This window comes from Gobio gobio (assembly GCF_949357685.1).
Source record: "Gobio gobio genome assembly, chromosome: 10".
NCBI lineage: Eukaryota > Metazoa > Chordata > Actinopteri > Cypriniformes > Gobionidae > Gobio > Gobio gobio.
Genome location: NC_137116.1, coordinates 53,678,568 through 53,700,499, shown reverse-complemented (window position 1 = coordinate 53,700,499; position 21,932 = coordinate 53,678,568). Strand labels below are relative to the sequence as shown.

The 21,932-nt window shown below is 36.4% G+C and overlaps 2 protein-coding genes across 5 annotated transcripts in view; both read left to right on the top strand.

Moving 5' to 3' along the window:
- Positions 1 to 5,651, top strand: part of fgd1 (FYVE, RhoGEF and PH domain containing 1) — a 108,810-nt gene extending 103,159 nt beyond the window's left edge. The window contains exon 17 of the mRNA XM_079828019.1: positions 3,291 to 5,651. Within this exon, the coding sequence (XP_079684145.1) occupies positions 3,291 to 3,560 (270 nt within the window). The 3' untranslated portion in view covers positions 3,561 to 5,651. The remainder of the gene's footprint in view (positions 1 to 3,290) is intronic.
- A 4,551-nt stretch (positions 5,652 to 10,202) lies between these two features.
- The window catches only part of tfe3a (transcription factor binding to IGHM enhancer 3a), a 35,853-nt gene continuing 24,123 nt past the window's right edge, over positions 10,203 to 21,932 (top strand). For 2 of the 4 annotated variants that reach the window (XM_079827843.1, XM_079827842.1), the window contains exons 1-2: positions 15,075 to 15,308; positions 18,235 to 18,348. Coding sequence is in view for 2 of the 4 variants with exons in the window: in XM_079827840.1 (XP_079683966.1) it covers positions 10,533 to 10,651; positions 18,235 to 18,348 (233 nt within the window). In the remaining 2 variants the exon portion in view is untranslated. Of the gene's footprint in view, positions 10,652 to 15,074; positions 15,309 to 18,234; positions 18,349 to 21,932 lie in introns of those variants that run through there. The other 2 variants (XM_079827840.1, XM_079827841.1) reach the window with 2 other exon arrangements.

Below are 21,932 nucleotides of genomic sequence, written 5' to 3'. Positions count from 1 at the left end.
ACATTCCGAAACTTGTGAGAAACCGGAAGGAGTATTTTTGGCACAGAAATACTCCATCAAACGTCCAACTTAATTTTTGAAACTTTGTCCATGTTTAGCACGAGAATCTTTAACCCTCTGGTGCTCTTCGGTCATTTCTGATTGGAAATTTTTTTGTTTTGAAATGTTAAAAATCACAGCTTCATCGGAATGATATGAAACTTGGTGACTTTTCTTTTCTTTAGGTATGTAAAAACACAAAAAAATTGGGGTCATGATTCGAGCATGCTAATTGGTCGTAAAAAAAAAGTAGCGTTCATTGTCTTCGGTCATAAATGACCGACCATAGGAAATTAATGGGAAATCGGCAAAAACACAAAAATTCACCGATTTTAAATCACAGCTTCATCTGAAAAATATGAAACTTGGTGAATTATCTAGCATTAGGTATGTTAACCCCAAAAAAAATTGAGGGCATGATTCGAGCATGCTAAGTGGTCATAAAAAAAATACTCCCACTTGTGCTCTTCGGTAAAAAATTACCCCCATAGGAAATTAATGGAAAATCGGCAAAAATTCACAGAATGTTTGTGTGTGCAATCTACAAATCGGCCACAATGCTGAAAAAAGTACACAGCAGTAAAGGGGTGAAACTCTAAAACATCAAGAGTGTGATATTGACACATCCACTCACACAAACACGCACACTTATACACACACACACCTATAAAAATATGAACCTATGAACCACATTTGGAAAAACGAAAATACAAATTCACAGAAAAACATCTATATTTCTAACAACAACAAAAAATATCTAAAACTTTATAATAAATAGTCTTTGAGATTTTTTAAATATATATTCAAATCCATTAAAAAAAAATCATTAAAGGGGGGGTGAAATGCTGTTTCATGCATACTGATCTTTTTGCACTGTTAAAGACTTGGATTCCCATGCAGAACATGGACACAGTTTAAAAAGCTAAGGTGGACGTTTGATGGGAGTTTTTCTTTGCCAAAATTAGTACTTCCTGTTAGTCATAAGTTTCGGAAAGTTTTTTTCGATCATGGGTCCGCTTGACGTCAACAGGGCGGAATTTCCTTGTATGGGCCGTACGGACAATTCTACCGGAAGAGCGCGCGAGAGAGAGAGAGCGCGTGAAAGCAATAGGCTACGCCCATCAGAGCGCTGGCTCGTAGGCTGCGCTGCACAGGTGATGTGACTTCAAGTAATTAACAATGTCACCAAAAAAGTGTGTTTTTGGTTGCCAGGCCAAAACAGTCCTGTACAGATTGCCAAATAACCCCGCGTTAAGGCAACAGTGGATGGAATTTGCTTTTCCGGATCAGCAACTGAGTTGCGCAAATATTTATGTCTGTTCCCTGCATTTCGGTGCCGATTGTTTTATAAACAAGGCCCAGTTCGACGCCGGATTTTCAGATCGCCTAATACTGAAGGATGGAGCGGTCCCAACGATAAAGGTCCCAACGATAAAGGTCCCAACGTTGGAACCGCAGGCAGTGAGTAAGACTGCTTCAAATGTCTGTTTTTGCCTATGCCCTTAAGTAGCCCAAACATGACCACGTATTGATCAATGGAGCATGCGATGTATAGTGTGTACATTTGTTTAGCTGGCCACTATATGTGTATGTTTGTGTATTGTAAAAGCACTCCAAACAACAATACACAAAGAGTGGGGAAATATGTTGAACTAAATAAGCGCGCTTCTTCATTCAAATGCGCTACTATTCCATGTCTTTCTATGTAAACACTAGCCTGACGCGCAAAACCAGTCCGCTTACTACAAATCATGTCTACACAAACCACGCGTAAACACACACACACACACACACACACACACACACACACACACACACACACACACACACACACACACACACACACACACACACACACACACACACACACACACACACACACACACAATATAATTAAATTATAAATGTGTAAATAACACAAGCCGCTAAGCATATTATATAGTTGGTGTAACTTATACCACATAGTCGACGTCCTGCTCTAGTCGTTTTTGCTGCTGCTCCTGTTCAACTTCAGCCTCTGGGTCTGATTCCGGATCATAGATGTATGGCTGTATCTGATTAAAAGCCATTTTTATGTTGAATAAAGTTTTTTCCCGCTTTTAGGGATGACGCAGCTTTCAGACGCACTCAACACAGTAACAGCGGCGCGCGCTCGACATTCTTTAGCTCCGCCCACACGATACGCCCCCAGCCGCACGGCTTTTTTCGGAAAGACTCGGAACAGCGCATCTTCCTTTTATAATTATAATAAAAATAAAGACTTTTCGGGGATATGCAGGATGCAATGCTACTCTATAGGTACTCAAGATTGACATGAGACTGACTGAAACTGAGTGCCCCCCCCCCCTTTAAATGTGTTCAAAAGAGAACTAGTGAATTCTCAAGCCTCTCCATAGAGACCTCTAGTGGTTACACCCATGGTTGCATGATTTCTTAAATAATTCCAAAAGAGGGCGCTAATCTGCCTTCAAAAAAAATTATTTGGAAGGCCTAGACTCTGTTTTAACCTGCAATACTGCAATAATTTAAAAAAAAAATTTTATTACAATTTTTTTTTTCAATGGCAAAAATAGACCATAATTATTGCATAAATATTAAAAAATACCATCAAATCATCTCAAAATACAAAATTAAAAAGAAAAAATATTATTGAAGAAAAATAAATGCCATTGGTTTTACTGGGGTGGAGGAAGTTTTATTTTTAGGTGTCCGGTCACTTATGACCGGGAAGACAACCAATGCAACCCCTAAACGAAGAGCACCAGAGGGTTAACAGCGTAAAAAAACTCAGTATGCATGAAACAGCATTTCATTTTAATGAGCAGCAAATCAGCAAATCAGAATGATTTCTGAAGGATCATGTGACACTGAAGACTGGAGTAATGATGCTGAAAATTCACAGGAATAAATTGCATTTTAAAATATATTCAAATAGAAAAGATTTATTTTAGATTGTAATAATATTTGACAATACTGTATTTTTGATCAAATAAATGCAGCCATTTTGTGAGTCTTTCAAAAACATTCGAAATCTTACCAAACCTAAACTTTTGAACATCACAGAATTAGCTTGACGTCAACATGAACTTTGTGCGCACATGGTTGCAGAAGATATCTTCGTTACTACCAGTTGATCAGATGACCCAAGACAGATGCTAACACTAAACAAGGCCTCAGTGTCCATTCCAGTTAATGGTTTACTAGGAAAGTATTGATCTTTGCTTGTTTTCTCTCTCTCTATATACACACAGGATGTCAAAGCTCAGCGCAGTATTCCCCTCATCGGATTCGAGGTGTCACTACCTGAATCGAGTGACCGTCTAGAACGTCGCTTCGCCTTCAAAATGAGCCAGAGTCATTTGACCGTTTACTTCAGTGCCGACTGTGAGGAACTGCAGCGACGTTGGATGGAGGTTTTGTCGAGAGCCGGCAGGGGTGAGGAGTTGCAGTCAAACGGTCCAATTTCCGAAGCCCTTGAGGAAGAAGGGGAGGAGACAGCACCTACAGGAGAAAGCACATGATTGGCTGAAAAATATAATATCGTTTTGCACACACAAACTGTACAAATGTGACCATAGCGACAGGATATAATAGACAAAACACACACACACACACATATACCTTCTCTCTTACACACATCTGTATTAATTGTCAGTTGTAAGTTGCATGAAATATCTACAGGTACGTTTCTCTGTGTATTGCTCATCTTGTGTGAGTGACCAGTGTTTGGAACAATCCGACTAAAGTGTGCACACTTTAAAGACGACTTAACAGAAGACATTACATTCAACTCTTTCGGTCGCTAGCAGTTTCTTCGACTGTTTCTGCCAAAATCTCGAGGTGTTGTGAAGTGGTTTCTCAACTGATGCTTCTTAGGGTGTGTTCACACTTGGCAGGTTTGGTTCGATTAAAACGAACTCTGGTGCGATTGCTCTGTTAGTGCGGTTCATTTGAAGGAGTGTGAACACCAACATTGGCGCGCACCAAACAAGCGGACCAACTCTGGTGCGGTTCGACTGATATATGAACGCCAGGCGAACCAAAAACATCTAAACGAACCAAAAACAGGACGTGATGTCACAAGATGCGACCCTAAAAATGGCAGTTCGGTACAGGTGTCAGAAACGTTGTTTCCTTGCAGCAGATCTTTGTTTGTGTGTGTAACGGAGCATGGGCGTCGGAAGCACAAAACATTTGGGTGGGTCCACCCGAAATTTTTGCAATTTACATCAAGTGCAAATTGTCCACATTGTTTACTAAACGTCTGGTTGGGGCCAGACAAATGACAGAAGACACTGAATTATTAGTGTAGGGTTAAGGCACTGCAAAAATGCTCTTTTTACGTAGTATTTTTGTCTTGTTTCTAGTCTAAATATCCAAAAATTCTTAAATCAAGATGCATTTACTAGATAAGTAACATGATATAAGATATTTTTTCTTGTTGTCTGGGGAAAAAAGCCCAAAATGAAGTGAGTTTTTGCTTAAAACACGCAAAATTATCTGCCAATGGGATGAGAAAAATAATCTTGTTTCTGATTGAAATCTTGTTTCTATCCCAAACAGAAATGTTTCTCACCCCATTGGCCAGAAAACAAGAAAAAATATCTTATGTCATTTTACTTATCTAGTAAATGCATCTTGATTTAAGAATTTTTTGATATTTGGATTGGAAACCAGAAAAAAATACTAAATAATAAGAGCATTTTCGACCCGAGGTTCAAATCCGCCTTTTGCTGAACTCGCTCTACTCCCTTTTCCACATATCAGATCGGAAAGGCATTTATTTTCAATAAAAATGTCTTTAATAATAAAGTGTTTATTGGTTAGGGGTAGGTGAACAGAATTATAGATGGTAAAAGTGAATGGGACCAATATCATTGGTCTTAAAAAAAGTGGGTGGGTCTTGTCCCACCCACATACAATGGTTCCGACGCCCATGTAACGGAGGAATTCCTGGTGCTGTTTTGACACTTTTACGCATTTTATAAACCCTTTGTGAGTTCTCAGCTGGTAAAAATACCAGTCATATGTACGCACATACAATGAGCCATTTAGTCCAACACACAGCACAAGTTCCGATGCAAAATATACATCATAAAAGCCTTTTTTGTATCTTTAGGTTCGGTGTTGACAGTATGAATGCTAAGAGAACCAGGTCTAAATGTATCATTTGCTTTTTTGGTCCGGACCAAATGAACCAAGAGAACCGAACTACAAGTGTGAACACACCCTAGCTCGATATGGATCGCACTTGGTTTAGCGAAGTGAGAAGGTTTGGGCTGGTTTCGTGAAAAGTTACATCAGTCTACAGTAAAATACCCTAGTTTACATAACCAGAAGCAGGACGGAATGACCGATTTTGTTGATTTGAAATCAATTCAGTGAACTATGGATCCGGCCAATATCTATGGCAATAATCCGCTTGGTAAGCGGATCAAATCCTGGATTTCACATTTGGATTACATTGTAAACATTGGCTATTGCAGTTAGCAGTGAATTGAGACACATGAAATGTTGTTTAGCTATGCAAGCCTGTGTTTATCTCAGAAACATAGTGTGGTAATCAGGAACTGAACTGCTGGAATATTTATTAAGCATGTTCTAACCACTCGAAAAAACAACAGAAATATGTGCTTCCTGTTGACTCCACGGTCCTTCAGCTCAGAAAACACCACCAAATTTACCCTGCCACCTAGTGGCCGCTCGGAGCCAATGTCCCGAAACCTGTCAAGAACATGTCAGCCCAAAATCAAGACATTTTATTTTGCATAAAGTAAATGAAGCTCGTTTGAATGACCATTAAGATTTTACATTTTTCAAAAGCTCATTACTGTAATGTGAAATCGAATAAATTCTATATTTAAATAGTAAATTATTTATATGTTGTACTGTGTGTAATTATAAAGAAAATAATATGTCACAATCTTAATGGTCCTAAAAAAATAAGCTTGTTTTTCTTTCAAACAAAATAAAATGTGTTTATTGTGGGGGTGAAATGTGACCTGGACTTGTTTTGGTGAGATTCACATCTAAGACGGTCTCTTTTAATCAAACTGTAGGGGGAAAAAAATGTGTGTGAGAGGAATGGACAGGGCTCTCCCTACCGGATAACAGATTTTATCCTGAGTGCGCATGAGTGATTTTATGAATGCAGAGGTTTGATAAGATTTTAGGTCATGAGGGGTATGTATGAATCGGGCTAGTTTTTATCATTGAAAAAAGCTCAATGATATCCCTGCCTTATTTAGAGGGGCTTTTGATAAATATAGAATATATATAAATAAAAACAAGGTAAAAGTTTTGATGAGGGCCGTTTTCAACCGTGTTGTATTTGTGTATGAAAAGTGCAAAAGATTCAAGGTACGAACTCATTTGTAAATATAACTTATTCCTCTGAGCCCAGTTTTGTGGGTTAGGTATTGTCGACGAGCATTGGTGTTTGGTCTTCGTTCTGTGCGGTTTTAAATGGACTTCTGAGCTTTGTGGTAAATTCCAGGTCAAGAAAAGCTTAGGATAAGTTCTCTCATTTCACCACTTACTCCAGAGGTTAGATATTCGGTGTTTTAGAAAGAGTTTCTTTTCCTCTTTTGAATCCAGTTTCCAAAACGTATTTGCCAATGTGAACGCCTGATGACTCGCGAAAAACTCTTTGTGTTTGATATTGCTTTAATCTTGCTCGTTGTTGTCAAAGACATCGCTCGATTAAAAGTGAAGGTGAACCAGTTTCCCCAGTCCACCAGCCAGTCAGCCGTTCCCTTCCTCGAGGTACAAGGACTGTTGATGGTTTTGGGAGCGCTGATGGCTTTGGGACTGGGCTGCGTGCGTTATCTTCCATATGTTTACGACTTGTACTGGTCATTCCCAGATCCTCAGTTGAGCCTGCCCGTCACTCGCGCTTATTACACACACACATTCATCTTCCTGCTTCTCTCAGTATTATTGTTCTTGATATCCTGACTGATATTTTGCAACCCTGTGCTTATCTACACATTGCTTTTTGCCAAAGTATACTGCAGAAAATGTGTGTTTTTTTTTACTTTTCTTTTTTTTATACCAATATTTATTGTCTTTTTTACTCCTTGAGATTATTGTAGTGAGGGTTGTAAAACTCTGCAATGAACCAAAAGATGAACACTACCAAAATACAAAGGAAAAACACTATACATTAACATTTGGGAGAATATAAGTTATTGGTAACACTTCACATTAAGGTTCCCTTCGTAAAGGGTTCATAAAGGTGTTTTTAAATGACTAATAACTCGATGATAAGCAGTTATAACTGCATGAATAAAAAGGGTGACTTTAACGCAATGCCTGCCAAATCGTGAGCCATGTTATAAATGCTTAATACATTTATTCACACTTATTTAACTCAATACCAGATTCCTGATTTATTTCATGATGCAGCAATAGTGAGACTGAAGGGTGTTGTATTTGTAGTTTTCTCATTAATATCTCAATGACTTTCTTAAAATGTTCCTTACTCTCAGTATATTCCACAAAAAGCTCATTATGCCTATCAACTTCTTGTTTATCAAAATTAAATGTTATTTTGGAGAGGGAAAAAACGAGCACAAAAACTTGATGAGATATTAATAATGAATATTTTAATTCCAATATTAGTGACTTGTGAACCTTAGGGTAAACATGTGAATGAGTTACAAACATTAATAACATGTGAAAGTGAACCTTAATGTAAAGTGAACACATGTGAATCATGTAACTCATTAATAAATTGTTCACGTTTTCACTTTACATTAAGGTGCACTTTCACAGGTTTGTAAATTAATAAATGGTTGAGTTAAACAAGTGTGAAGTAATACATTTATTAAGCATTTATAACATGTGAGTTAAAAATGGCTCACTATTTGGCAGGTATTGCGTTAAAGTCACCCTTTTTATTCACGCAGTTATAACTGCTTATCAACGATTTATAATGCATTTGTAAATGAGTTATTAGTCATTTAAAAACACCTTTACGAAGGGAACCTTAATGTAAAGTGTTACAAAGTTGTTTTTTCTGTGTTAGTATGTTAATTCCCACACTAATTTAGATCATTTCTATTCTATGTTCCATAGTACAATAAAATTATTCCTAAACTGTATTTCGAAGGGATATAATATAGAATACGGATATAATTCTCTGTAATTTCACAAAAATAGTTTTACTGCATTCTTCAAAAAAGATGGAGGTGAAATACACTGTAGTTAATTTTAGGATATCTGAACAATTGTGCATTTTTAAGCAGAGTTATCAGAGCAATCTCTTTGATCTGACATGAAGAGTCGTATACAGAAATAGAGGTGCTATTTTATTGTTTGATCAAGGGAACAGCTTTGTGTTTCTAAATAAATGATGAGATCAGGATTCGGTGTACACGAATGAACAGGCTATATAATCAGAGTTTCTAGTGTTTAATAACACAATGGTACTTGAAGGATTATTCCGTGTGGCAAAACCCCACCATTTGGGAGACGCATTCTTTTGGGAGAATTACATTGTATATATTGTATATGCTCAAATCTGCATACCAAAAGACTCCATAAATAGCACAGTGTGATCTGTTCCTACACCTGGATTTTTGACTTGAGTGTGCTAATCTTGTTCATTTTTATAACATAGTCCTATTGCACCAAAATACATTTTGCCATGAGGATGATTACTTTGTTACACGCCAAACTTTTAAAAACCTATTTATTGTAAACCGGCCTTTGGACGAGCAGGTTTCTTTTATATGGACATGTACAACGGGAGCTAAAGAGAGAGCATGGATCATTGTTTTGCTCTTAGACGTTAATGATTACCTGCCTAGTGATGATCTAGCATTCCCTCTCTTCTGCTGTATGGCATCATCTCAGCATGCCAAACCCCAGCCCGTTTCTGTCCCTTTTTCGCTGCCTCTTCATGCGATGCACGTCCGCAACAAATCAGCCAGATAGGCCTATAGCTGATCTTCTCAAGGACAGTAAACCGTGTTGTTTTGCTCAGAAACACGCTCTCAGACAACCAAGAAACGGCTGCATTATGAGCTTCGATATGTTTTATTGTCAAGCCTATTAGCCAAACCATCACACTATATGGCACAATTATACATGCTATTGTGTTCCCTCATGAAACCTGGTTTATTGTACACATAATATGGGTATTGCTGTTATTTCAAGTACTATTATTATTATTATTATTGTTGATTAAATTAGTGGCAGGCCACTGGGTACCATTGTATGTTAATATCCCAATGAAATCCGTGCAAGATCATGAAAATGTTTATGAAATAAAGTAATAAAAGAACAAATGTCACTTTTATTTATTTTATGCAAATGCTGTGTTTGTAGATTTTAATATCTTACCATGTAGGTATGTGTAAAAGGCACTTTCCTTCAATACACTGCAAAAAATGCTTTTCTTACTTAGTTTTTTTGTCTTGTTTTCAGTCCAAATATCTAAAAAATCTTACATTAAGAAGCATTTACTAGACAAGCAAAAGTTTTTGTCTTGTTTTGGGGGAAAATAACTCAAAATTAAGAGTTTTTGCTTAAAATAAGCAGAATAATCGGCCAATGGGGTAAGCAAAATAATCTTAATTCAAACAGAAAACAAGATTATTTTGCATATTTTAAGCAAAACTCACTTAATTTTGAGTTATTTTTCCCCAAAACAAGACAAAAACTTTTGCTTGTCTAGTAAATGCTTCTTAATGTAAGATTTTTTAGATATTTGGACTGAAAACAAGACAAAAATACTAATTAAAAAAAGCTTTTTTTTTGTTGCACTGCATAGGGTAGGATCCAAAAACATCTGAGGAGAAATTCACTTAGCTATATAATAGTTTATCAATCATATCTAATTTGTGACTTTAAGGCTTTCAAAAAGTGTATTAGTGGAATGCGTCAAAAACATACTGCGTTATTTTCATTTACTTGCGATTCTATACCATGTGCTCAAATAAATCACACTTTGTTTTAATTTGTAGTTTCATTCAAACGTAACAAAGGGTCACAAAGGTTCATAATATAAAGCTAAAGGATGACGAAATAGTTTGTAATGTTATATCAAAGGCTGACCTAATGCTTGAAGTAAACAAGTATTATATCGTTCGTCTATTGGCTGATGTCAGCTAAGTCCCGCCCTGCTGCGCAGCTATTGGCCCGCTCGTCTGTCTGTCATCACTCGGCTGATCATGGCGCGTCACTGTGGGGTTTTCCAGTCAGATTTACTCGCGGAGAGCAAGATAACGGTGTGGAGAGGAACTTAAAGGACTTTGGCCGTCAAGACGCGTTTAGTTTTCCTCAAGCTCCAGTCTAGACAGATAAAGAAACCATCGATACAGGGGACGGTTAGCATTTGAGAGAAATCTGTGTGTGCAGTGGACGCTAGCGATCGGTCAGTGCGAGAGTCCTCTATTCGGAAAACAACTGCTTTGATATAGTTTGTGCTCAGTTACTCGAGCTCGTTTATTTTGCTGTTTATATACACCATTGTGCACCTGGAGAAAATGTCCAGCCTGCCTTCAGTCAGACCCGAGAAGGGCAGAGCGGAAGTGGCGTTACCTGGACATCAGGCGCAGACCGTCTACGTCATCCTGGACTCAGCCGAGTCTGTCAATCTCTTCAGGTTAGTAATGCACGAGCATCACTTAACTTACTCAAACTGTGTAGACTTGATTCAAACAAGTGATTGTTGAACTGATTGTTGTTTTGTATTTACATTCATTGGATCCTGCAGACTGTAGTGCACCAGATCTTAAAAGAGGATAGTTCATCCCAAAAAAAAAGACAATTCTGTCAATATTTACTCACCCTGAACTTGTTCCAAACCTGTATGAGTTTTTTTCTTATGCTGAACACAAAAGAAGATGTTTTGAAGAATCTTTTTGACCAAAGTTGATGAGTTGATGGTCCCCATTGACAAAAAAATACTATGGAAGTCAATGGGGACCATCAAAAACATCTTCTTTTGTGTTCAGCATAAGAAAGAAACTCACACAGGTTTAATTAGAACAACATGAGGATGAGAAATGAAACCATCCAGGCTACTTTAACCCCCCTTTTTGAGAATACACATGAAAATGCACTATTAAAACTTAAAGGGCTGTAATTCAAGAATGCTTTGGTTTGGTCTTGTTTTAAAGCAGACACTCCGCAGATTATTGCTGAAGTGAAAGCAGTTCAAAATATGAAAGTATGAAAAAGTTATGGAAGTTTAAATTTACTGTAAATAAAAAATACTGTACTAAATATTCTTTATTTTATATAAAATATATATTTTACAAAAAAAATCTAAAATTTAATCTAAAATTACTATAAAATCAAAGCCATATGTCTAACCAAGTTGTGTTCCGAATTTGAAGTTGATATCACAAAAATTGTGATACACAAAAAAGATTTTATTTAGGCGCTGTACCAAAAATAGCCACCGGGTGTCATTTAAATTCCATTGATTGTTTTTTTGATGCATTTTCCTGTAATTTTCTGTCCAAATGTCACTTCCATCACAAAACTGTCACCAAATATGGAACCTTGAGACTCAGACCTTTCCGACGATATGTGTTTTGTCAAGATTAGAAAAGATTTCGATTATAAAGTAGTTAAAATAAATGTTGTAATATGAAACATGACACCGCCCACTAGGGGAGGAGCCTGCTAAAAGAATTTAAAGTACCATTTCCATGGTAACGCAACATCCAATTTCAAAACGGTTTTCACAGGATGAATTTTGAGTTCGTAAGCTTTCAAATGATACCTAATTTATGATAATTACTAAAATATATGATACGAAAAAAAGGTGATTAAAAAAAGTGTGCCAGGTGTCCCGCCAGCGGGACGGTGACAGTTAATTGGTTTTAGGTTAATGCATGAGGCCTGTATTGACAAGTTTTGGAAGATAAACTCAAATTAATAAGCAAATCAGAGTACACATATGCGTTAGATAAGAGTTTTTTCAGAAATAATTTTCACTCTGAACAGAAATGGCAAGTAGCACATTGAATTAAACATGACATTTTGAAATAGAAAAACGGAAACATCTTTTAAATATAAATATTCAGACTATTAGCGTATATTTTTGCATATAACTCGTCTGTCTTTTAGGTCAGTTATTTCTCATTCTGCTCTGTCAAACTATTAAAGCTGCACTATGTAACTTTTCCGTCCGCTAGAGGTCGCCTGTTCAAAACAAAGCCGTAGTTTGATGACGGCACGTTTGAGCGCAGAATCTTGGGACATGTGGTCTTCAGCTCACAGCCGGTGGGAAAGAATCGGGACAGGACTCGGGCAGAAATCATGTTGATGGATGTGATTATTAACGTTTAGGCCTGTCGCGATTGGTCGATACAATCGACTGCGAAAAGTGCGGCGCTACCGGACTCTGAACTGAAGCGCGCGCAGCCGCACACACGCCTTTCACTCAGACAGATCGAGACGCCAGTTTCGCTGATTATTGGGTTTTAATGGTAAAAAAATATTTGTAAAAATGCACGTCCTGGCGAGTATTCGGGTAAACGCAGTCGGATTTGTCTTTAGTGAACGTATACAGAGTTGAATGAGAAATCGGGTGTTACAATGAGTTTGGTCCGTGCAGCTCTTAAAGGGCCGGATCTCATATTCTGTGTGAAGCAGGGCGGGAACATGCCGGCCAGGTGAGTTTATAGGGTTTTTTTAACCCTAAAACAATGATAAAACAATGAATAGTAAGTTCTGTCATATTATTCAATTACATTTACTGTTTTTTGCCATGCTATGGATTCAGTATCGGTATTGAGGTATTTTAGTCTGGTATCATATCGAAGTCATAATTTTGGTATCGTGACAACACTATTCTATATAAAAAGTATTTGCTGATATTCTTTTTTTGTTATGTTGGTTTACAAATGTGTACCTTTTTACTCTTTTAGTTTTACATTTTGTCAAGGGCTTGTTTACATTTATACTTTTTTTATAGTGCACTACTGAAAGCCAACGTTGCAAGTTAAAGTAAATGTTTTTAAGTAAAATTGTTGAAAATTATTTTGATAAATTAGTCGATAGATTAATCGATAAATTAGTCGATAGATTAATCGATAAATTAGTTGATAAATTAGTCGATAGATTAATCGACAAATTAGTCGATAGATTAATCGATAAACCAGTCGATAGATTAAGCGATAAATTAGTTGATAAATTAGTCGATAGATTAATCGATAAATTAGTCAATAGATTAATCGACAAATTAGTCGATAGATTAATCGATAAACCAGTCGATAGATTAAGCGATAAATTAGTTGATAAATTAGTCGATAGATTAATCGATAAATTAGTCGATAGATTAATCGACAAATTAGTCGATAGATTAATCGTCAAATCAGTCGATAGATTAATCGACAAATTAGTCGATAGATTAATCGATAAACCAGTCGATAGATTAATCGACAAATTAGTCGATAGATTAATCGATAAACCAGTCGATAGATTAAGCGATAAATTAGTTGATAAATTAGTCGATAGATTAATCGACAAATTAGTCGATAGATTAATCGATAAACCAGTCGATAGATTAATCGATAAATTAGTCGATAGAAAAATAAAAAAATAAAAATAGTCGTTAGTGGCAGCCATATTAATGTTTCTGCAGAATAAAACCGGAAACCGTGGGGAACGCAGATATGATGTCATCGACAGGCCACGCCCTCACACGTCCCGGTTCCTCGGTTAAAATAGCAATTTCTCACCATTTACAAATTGTTGGAAACATTTAGGATATTGTAAGTACTCAACTGAGCAAAATAGTGGTTTTTGGATGTTTTACTGAAAAAATGCTACATAGTGCACCTTTAAGAAACAATATTATTATGCATAGTACCCAAAGTTGAGTAAAAAAACGGCAAGTATCTAAATATTGTGTGTAGGAGGAAGATGGACAGGTCAGGAAAGCAATAGCACATGAGAATTCAACTGGGAGTTTTCAGAATATCAAAAGAACCGTCTCCTGTAATTCCTCATCCCAGCCATCAAAGCCGTCCATCCTGCCAAAATAATTCCTCTGGAATGCCTGTCTGTGTTACTCTTACCCGCTATAGCCGTTTAACCGGAGGCTTAGCGTTGCAGTTTCTGTCCTGAGCCTCAGATTTCACGGGATGTGACTCAGCAAATCTACCCACACATTTTCCCTTTCGCTTTTTTTTCTGTCCATGTTTTTCACTCCGCTTCCTCTCAAGTTCATGCTTACTGAGCGCACGCTATTTTGCTCCTTTTGTACCCAAAAGGAATGTGTTTTTCATTTGCTGTCCTCATAAAAAAAAAAGACATGACCACAGCTTTTTCTGTCTGTAGACCAATTACCATAAACGTTTACAGTTTAGTGTTTTACATTGCATAATGTGCTTTCAAAGCTCAATATTCTTTATTGTCTCATCATTGTCAGGTTGTATTCAGTACAAAAAGAGTGAAATTAACTAGGTACTTTCCATTCTTAATATTGCTTTATAGATTATATTAATGTATTATAGAGAGTACAGCTCTTATAGAAATATAAATATACAATCCAGAAAATTAATAGGATAAATAAATAAATAGGAAACGAATGGAAAATAAAAAAGGGGAAAATAGAGTATAATACAATGGGATTAAATGTTTTTTGCTATAGAATTGATGCAGCGACTCCCTCTCGCGGTGACTATTGCCTAATCTTTTTTAAAGTAGTAATTTTATTAGGGCAGTCGGCAGCTAATACACATTTATTATGTAAGTGTAGGGAAATTTGTATCGTGTAATAGTAATTTTAGGGTGTTTAGGGAAAGTTCCGCGGCCTGAAAAACTCGAGTCTCTAGAGCACGGCTTGCTTCATGAATATTAATTACGTCCCCCAGACAGCTAAGCTGATTGGCTTAAAGGTAAGCGTTGGCGGGTGGGCGTTGTTAAGCTGGCCAATCAACGAACAGTAAAGGGGCCTTGGCAATGAATATTCATTTGGTTTTCCGACTGACAGCTACTGGGAGGCAGAGCAGGTTACCAAGCAATTTCGCATGACCTTTTTAATATACATGAGCCAAGCCTTCATCTTCGCGTGCGCGGAGTGGCGCAAACATGGCCACCTGGTGAAACCAAAACACGAGCGAAACGGCGATGCTCCGCTCGTAAATCTCGCCTTTAGACCGTGTAAATCACCGTGACAGTCCGGGATCCACATGCTGACCATGAGCTGATGCGGTTTACAAACCGGATTTACCGGAATGTTTTCGTTTGATAACGTTTGATTACATCACTTGGATTATTGCACTGGCCAGGGAAGGCTTTAGGTATGTGATATAGATCTGTGAAATGTTTAAAAATGCATTTAGAGCTCTTTGAGGATAATATTAATAAATTGTGGCATATTGGTAAGATAGTGTATGTCTCTCAAACCCTTGTTGAGCTGCTTATCTAGACAATATATCACTTATGGTTATTATGGTTATCAATGCCAAAAGAAAATGTTGCACAGATAAGAATCTGACAAGGTTTTGGGGCATTTATGCTCATTAGGGTTTTGCCATTGATGCCCAAGATTGTTGTCTATCATGTATGCACTACATTTTGGCCATAAAAGCTCAAAATATATGCAATCTTGGTATGAAGACAGGCACTTATGTCCTTCATACATAAGTAGAATATATATATTAGGGATGCAACAATACAGTTCAATACATACCTCGGTTTTTACCCACGGTTTTCGGTTCGGTTCTGATGGCTTGTCACATCAGTTTTTTGCTATTCTATTCTTAGGCGACAGGAACAGCAAGAGGTTACGTATTACAATACTCTTTCTTTATTTTACTTAAAATAATTTTAAAATCTTAAACTTAAAACTTTACTTAAAAAAAAAATTGTACACATTCCTAGTTTATTGTATAATATAAAATAAATATATATAAAGATTTACACTGGCAGCTCAGAGCTGTACAGCAGCATTTAATTATTACATTTAATGAATAAATGTAAAAAATAAATAAAACTACATAGACTTCACTATAAAATATACATTGATTCTTATTAAAGCTACTGTATTAGTTTTTCAGTCAAGAGCAGTGAGGGTTTTTCTCTTTGTCTTTTGTTGTTGTATTAACATTAAAGGGATGGTTCACTCAAAAATGAAAATTCTGTCATCGAGAAATAAATACAGGTTTGGAACAATATTAGAGTGAGTAAATAATTACATAATTTTAGAGGTGAACTGTCCCTTTAAGGACGGCGTGTTCAGGCTGCGCTGCTGTCAATTTAAGACCTGCACGCATCTAATATACAGACACACACCGATTTTACTTTCACTTTAGACATAACCGACTGTGTTTATGTTAACCTTGTGTGTATTTGACAGTATTAGCGCAGTAAGACGACTATTTAGTTCTGTAATCACGTGTTTGACAGGCGTTTAGTGCGCGTGCTCTGAAAAGCGCATGTTAAAACCGTGCATATGCATGCAAATTAAATGTTTAACCGGCAAGGCTTTAAAACGCATGCAAATAATGAACTTTGGTGATTGTGAATAACTATAGTGTTCTGTGAATATAACTCTACCACTAACGTGCGATGTGAATGTATGTTGCGTTGTTCAGTATTGGGATGGAGCAGATGATAGAATTTGTAGAAAAATAATTAATTAAATGCAAAACCGAAAAAAACACAAGCGCGTATTGAACCGTGAATGCCGTACCAAATGGTTCAATATTATATTGAGAATTGTTGCATCCCTAAAAATAAATAAATATATATATATATGTGTGTGTGTGTGTGTATGTCTGTATACTGTATATTAGTGGCTCAGTGGATCACAAAACTCACGGTTTGGATCATATTACGTTTTTTGAGTCAGCAAAAAGTTAAAACATTAAAAGACAAGTGTGTTGTCAAAAATAAGAACATATACAATTATTATTAGCATAGATAAATTAGTGTAAAATAGCACTGTATAGTGTTTACTGTATAAGCTAAATAAAGATTCATCTTTGTTAAAGCTGTGTTTTATTATGTGATTGGTTAATGGCACAGGCAGCAGCAGGTATTTATAGACTGCTGTCACCTTTAAAGGGTTAGTTCACCCAAAAATGAAAATTAGCCATGATTTACTCACCCTCAAGTCATCCTAGGTGTGTATGACATTCTTCTTTCAGACGAATACAATCAGAGTTATAATAAAAATGTTCTGGCTAATCCAAGCTTTATAATGGCAGTAATAGTTGCTCTGTTTTTGAAGTCCATAAAAAATGCTTCGGGTGTTAAAGGTATAGTTCACCCAAAATGGAAAATTCTGTCATCATTTACTCACCCTCGAGTTGTTCCAAACCTGTTTGAGTTTCTTTGTTCTGTTGAACACACAAGAAGATATTTTGAAGAATGTTTGTAACCAAGCAGATGAGCAACCATTGACTACCATAGTAGGGTAGGGATAAAATACTATGGTAGTCAATGGTTGCTCTCTCTGATTTGTTACAAACATTCTTCAAAATATCTTCTTTTGTGTTCAGCAGAACAAAGAAACTCAAACAGGTTTGGAACAACTCGAGGGTGAGTAAATGATGACAGAATTTTCAATTTTGGGGTGAACTATCCCTTTAATAAAGGCCTTCTGAAGCGAATCGATGCGTTTGTGTAAGAAAAATATCCATATTTAAAACTTTATCAAGTAAAGTTCCAGCCAATCGCCTTGCGTGGAAAAGTGTTGAAAGTTGAAAGTGAAACTCAAGATGCGTATGTGACGTAATGACGAGCCGACCTGGTCGCGTTAGTCTTTCGATCGGCAGTGGCACTTTCAACACTTTTTCCATAAATTGAATACTCAAGGCGGTCGGCCGAAACTTTACTTTATAAAGTTTTAAATAATAATTGATTTAAACCATACGCAAAAATGACTTTTTATTGGTGAAGTAAGTGTTACTTATTTCACCTTTGGTGTAAGGGTCTTTACATTTGCTCAAAAATAGACCTTTTTTGTTATAAAAAAACAAAAACAAGCCCAGTCCAGGTGAAAAAAAACGCACAAAAGTAACTAAGTAGCGCAATTAGTTATTTTTGAGGGAGTACCGCAATATAGTAATGCATTACTTTTAATAACTTTCCCCAACACTGTTAGTGACTGACAGACTTTATTAATCGCAGGATGTTAGATTATGGGAGATTAGATGTCAGATTATGGGAGATGTTTGTGGTCTGACATTATGTGATGTTGCCGTGTTCTTCCCTTCCCAGTGTTGAACCGCTTCTGCCGGAGTCTGGGATCGTGGCAGATATTGAGGTGGAAGGCATTTTCTCCAGCGATTCGGACACCTTCTATGAGCTCAAGAGTCAGCCCATCACCCCAAGGTGAGCCTGATTATTGTACTGTACTTCCTGTTTATATCTGTACTGACTGTCACCTACACATTTAGATTGTGGTCGTATGCCAGATATGCACATATGGGTTTGACTGGTAATGAACAAGCAGATAAAGCAGCAAAGGAAGCACTTCATCAGTTGGAAATGACAGAATGTAAAATACCAGCATCTGACGTTAAAACCATATTGAACCTGTACATTTACAAGAAATGGCGAATGGAACGAATGTGTAAATAACAAATTATATGAGGTGAATCCAGTTTTAAATCAAGGAGTTATTAGTTATTCATTTGAAAATAGATATGACCAGGTTGTATATGCGAGATGCCGAATTGGACATTCAAGACTCACTCATTCCTATTTATTGAACGGGGAAGAGAAACCGGTTTGTGATCTGTGTAAGAATTTCATGAGTGTGAAACATATTTTAATAGAATGTGCTTTTTTAAATAATATTAGAGAACGGTTTTATTCAGAAAACACATTAATGGACATTTTTAAAAAGGTTTCTCCTGGAGTAATTTTAGAATTTCTGTCAAATATTAAATTGAAAGATTCTATGTAATTGGTGTAATTATTACTGTTGTTGTTTATGGTATATATGCCTGATTTTGTATAGTGATTGTTTTTAGGACAAAATTACAATGTATTGAAGTTATACTGCTGATTGCCATGAATATAGCCATTGTTGCTGATATGGCATTAAATCATAAATAAATAAATACATTTGAGAGAACCGCAATGGTATCTGCATACTCTTAGAGTTAGATGTTTAGAAGTTTTGCCACACACGTTAACATTTTTTTACGCTATAATCAGCTTTACCCTGTGGGATTTACCGGCAATGAGTGTTTCTGAATTGTTGACATATTCCACATTCTTCTTGGTTTGCTGCATTCAGTGTCACTCAGTTGCTCTTTTTATATGAGATTATCCACCAGAGTTACGTTTTTGCGCTAATTTATTTGAGCGCTTCATGTTTTTTTTTTTCTGGGATAAGGCAGGTCGGTGCATGCTGTCCTGAAGGCGTTTAGTCGGGGCGTTGGGTTTCTGTTGACAGAACTTCCCCGTGTCCATTTCCAGGGACTTCCCAGTGATTCAGCACAAATCTAAACACCGTGATCAGCCATAATACCTCTTTCCGCAGCTCTCCTTACAAAAAAAAACATATTGATTGTGGAGTAGGATACCCAGATGGGCAAAGAATGACATAACCAAGTGTTTTTTAAGATAAATCAATTATACAACAGAGTCAAAGTTCACACACTGCTCAGTCTCTCAGCTCTTATCTGACAGTGTGATCTCCCTGACATAGTAATCTTTGGATATGCCTGATGCAAACAGTGTGTTTGAGGCAGCATGGTCTCTGCTGCTTGTTTTCGGTTCGCTCTAGGACTTCCCACAGCGACTCGTCACAAAAAACGAGTCCGTGTGAAAGAAATGCGAAGGCCGAATTGTTGGAAATGCGAGACTGTATGTTTTGCTCTGCAGTTGATAGCACTGCCTGATAAGATACACAGGACATGTATCTCATTTGCAAGTGTCTGACTCTGATTAATGAATATGTCGATGATTATATCTATTAGGGCTGTAGCGATACACTAATCTCACGATATTCAGCTCACGATACGATATATATCACGATATTCAGCTCCCGATACGATTCGATACGGTTCGATATAATTCGATACACTTACATCATTTTCTGAAAGATTTAAAGGGGACAGAGTGATTTTGGTGACATCTTGTGAGTGTTTCATTTACTTGGATTGAATTAACTGAACTGAAAACTAAAATCATCAATTACACAATATATGTCTCTGACTGGACAGAGAGTCTACAGCTTGCAAATGATGGACAAAATGAATCAAAGATGTGTTGAGAAAATTAGTTCCATTTATTGAAACAGTGCAAACTGTAGCTTACAAGCCTTTGAAAAATAAATAAAGTGCAGTATTGCAATTAAAAATGGAGTTTTAAAAATTGCAGCAAGTGGCCTGTTCTGAACAGTTTCTTTGACAGCTTTTTTAGCTTGACACTGACATTTGGTGGTATTTCCAGAGTATTTCACGTTTGTGTCACAGCTTGCAAACCAACCGCGATGCTTTGTCTAAGTCAAGGGTCTCCAACCTTTTTTCATTTGAGAGCTACTTTTTAAAAAAGAAAGTCAAGGAGAGCTACTCATGTTATATAATACTTAAAACTCTTAAATAATTCATCATAATTCTCATATTAACAACTATCCAAACTGTTTTACACCTGAAAGAGTATAGTAGTAGTTCCAGTAGTCGGTACAATACCACTATTTTTTTTAAAATAGGTAACGCAAATGGGGGTAAACACAGGGATTTGAATGTGACTTATGTATCGATACTCGCGGCTTAAAAATCGATACTTTCTTGGGAGAAAAAATATCGATTTATATCGCAGAATCGATAAAATTACCCAGCCTTAATATCTATGTTTATTTTAGCTCTATTGTTGTAAACATGAGAGGGTTTGCGACCCAATTTATTCCATAATAGGACATGTGTGTAAGGATAGGCAATGAGGAAAATATGTAGAGACTTTATTTTCTCTGTCAGTTGCATGGATTATGAGAAGTGGTCTCTATTTGACATTATTAGATGAGAGGAGCTAAAAAAACAACAACACATCAACAGAAATGGGAAGTCGTTTCAGATGCAGAGCAATTAAAGGTGCACTATGTAACATTTTTTCAGTAAAATATCCAAAAACCACTAGGCCAGTGTTATATATTTTGTTCGGTTGAGTACTTACAATATCCCAAATGTTTTCAAATATTTGTAAATCGTGAGATGCTGTTTTACCTGAGGAACCGGGACGTGTGAGGGCGTGGCCTGTCGATGACATCATATCTGCGTTATCCTCGGTTTCTGGTTTTATTCTGCAGAAACGCTTTACTCTCACTGCAGTGTGAACAAGTGTCATAGCAGCCGCTGAGAGAACACACAGAGTAACGTCTAGAGGTCGACCGATAGTGGATTTTACCGATACCGATAACTAGGTTGGACCACACTTGCCGATAACCGATTAAAATGGGGTACTGGATAAAAATAAATAAATAAATAAACATAACACTCTAAGTAAAACAGTGTTGAACTTTATTACAAGAAAAAAAAAAACAGTACTGAACCATGAAAATTGCTAAATTATATATGTAAATATGGATACATAAAACAGAACAAATTCTACAGAAAATAATTTAAACATTAAAAAAAATATTATAAATAAATGTTCCTTTAACTATAATAGAAACATGTATGTAAATGTCATAAGTAAAATGTCACAGACAGCAAGTCCCATTTGTTAACAAGGATGTATTAGCTTATTTAGCTGGAACTGCATTATGCAATATACATTTTACAGCATGTATTAATATTTGATCATTACAATTGTACCTTGATCATTTATGTTAGTTCATATTGCATTAACTAAGGTTGATAGATAAAACTAACAATGAACAATACTTATTAATGATACAAATGGAATATTATTGTAAAGTGTTACCATTTCATAAATCCAAACTTTTTATCTAATCAAAACAACAA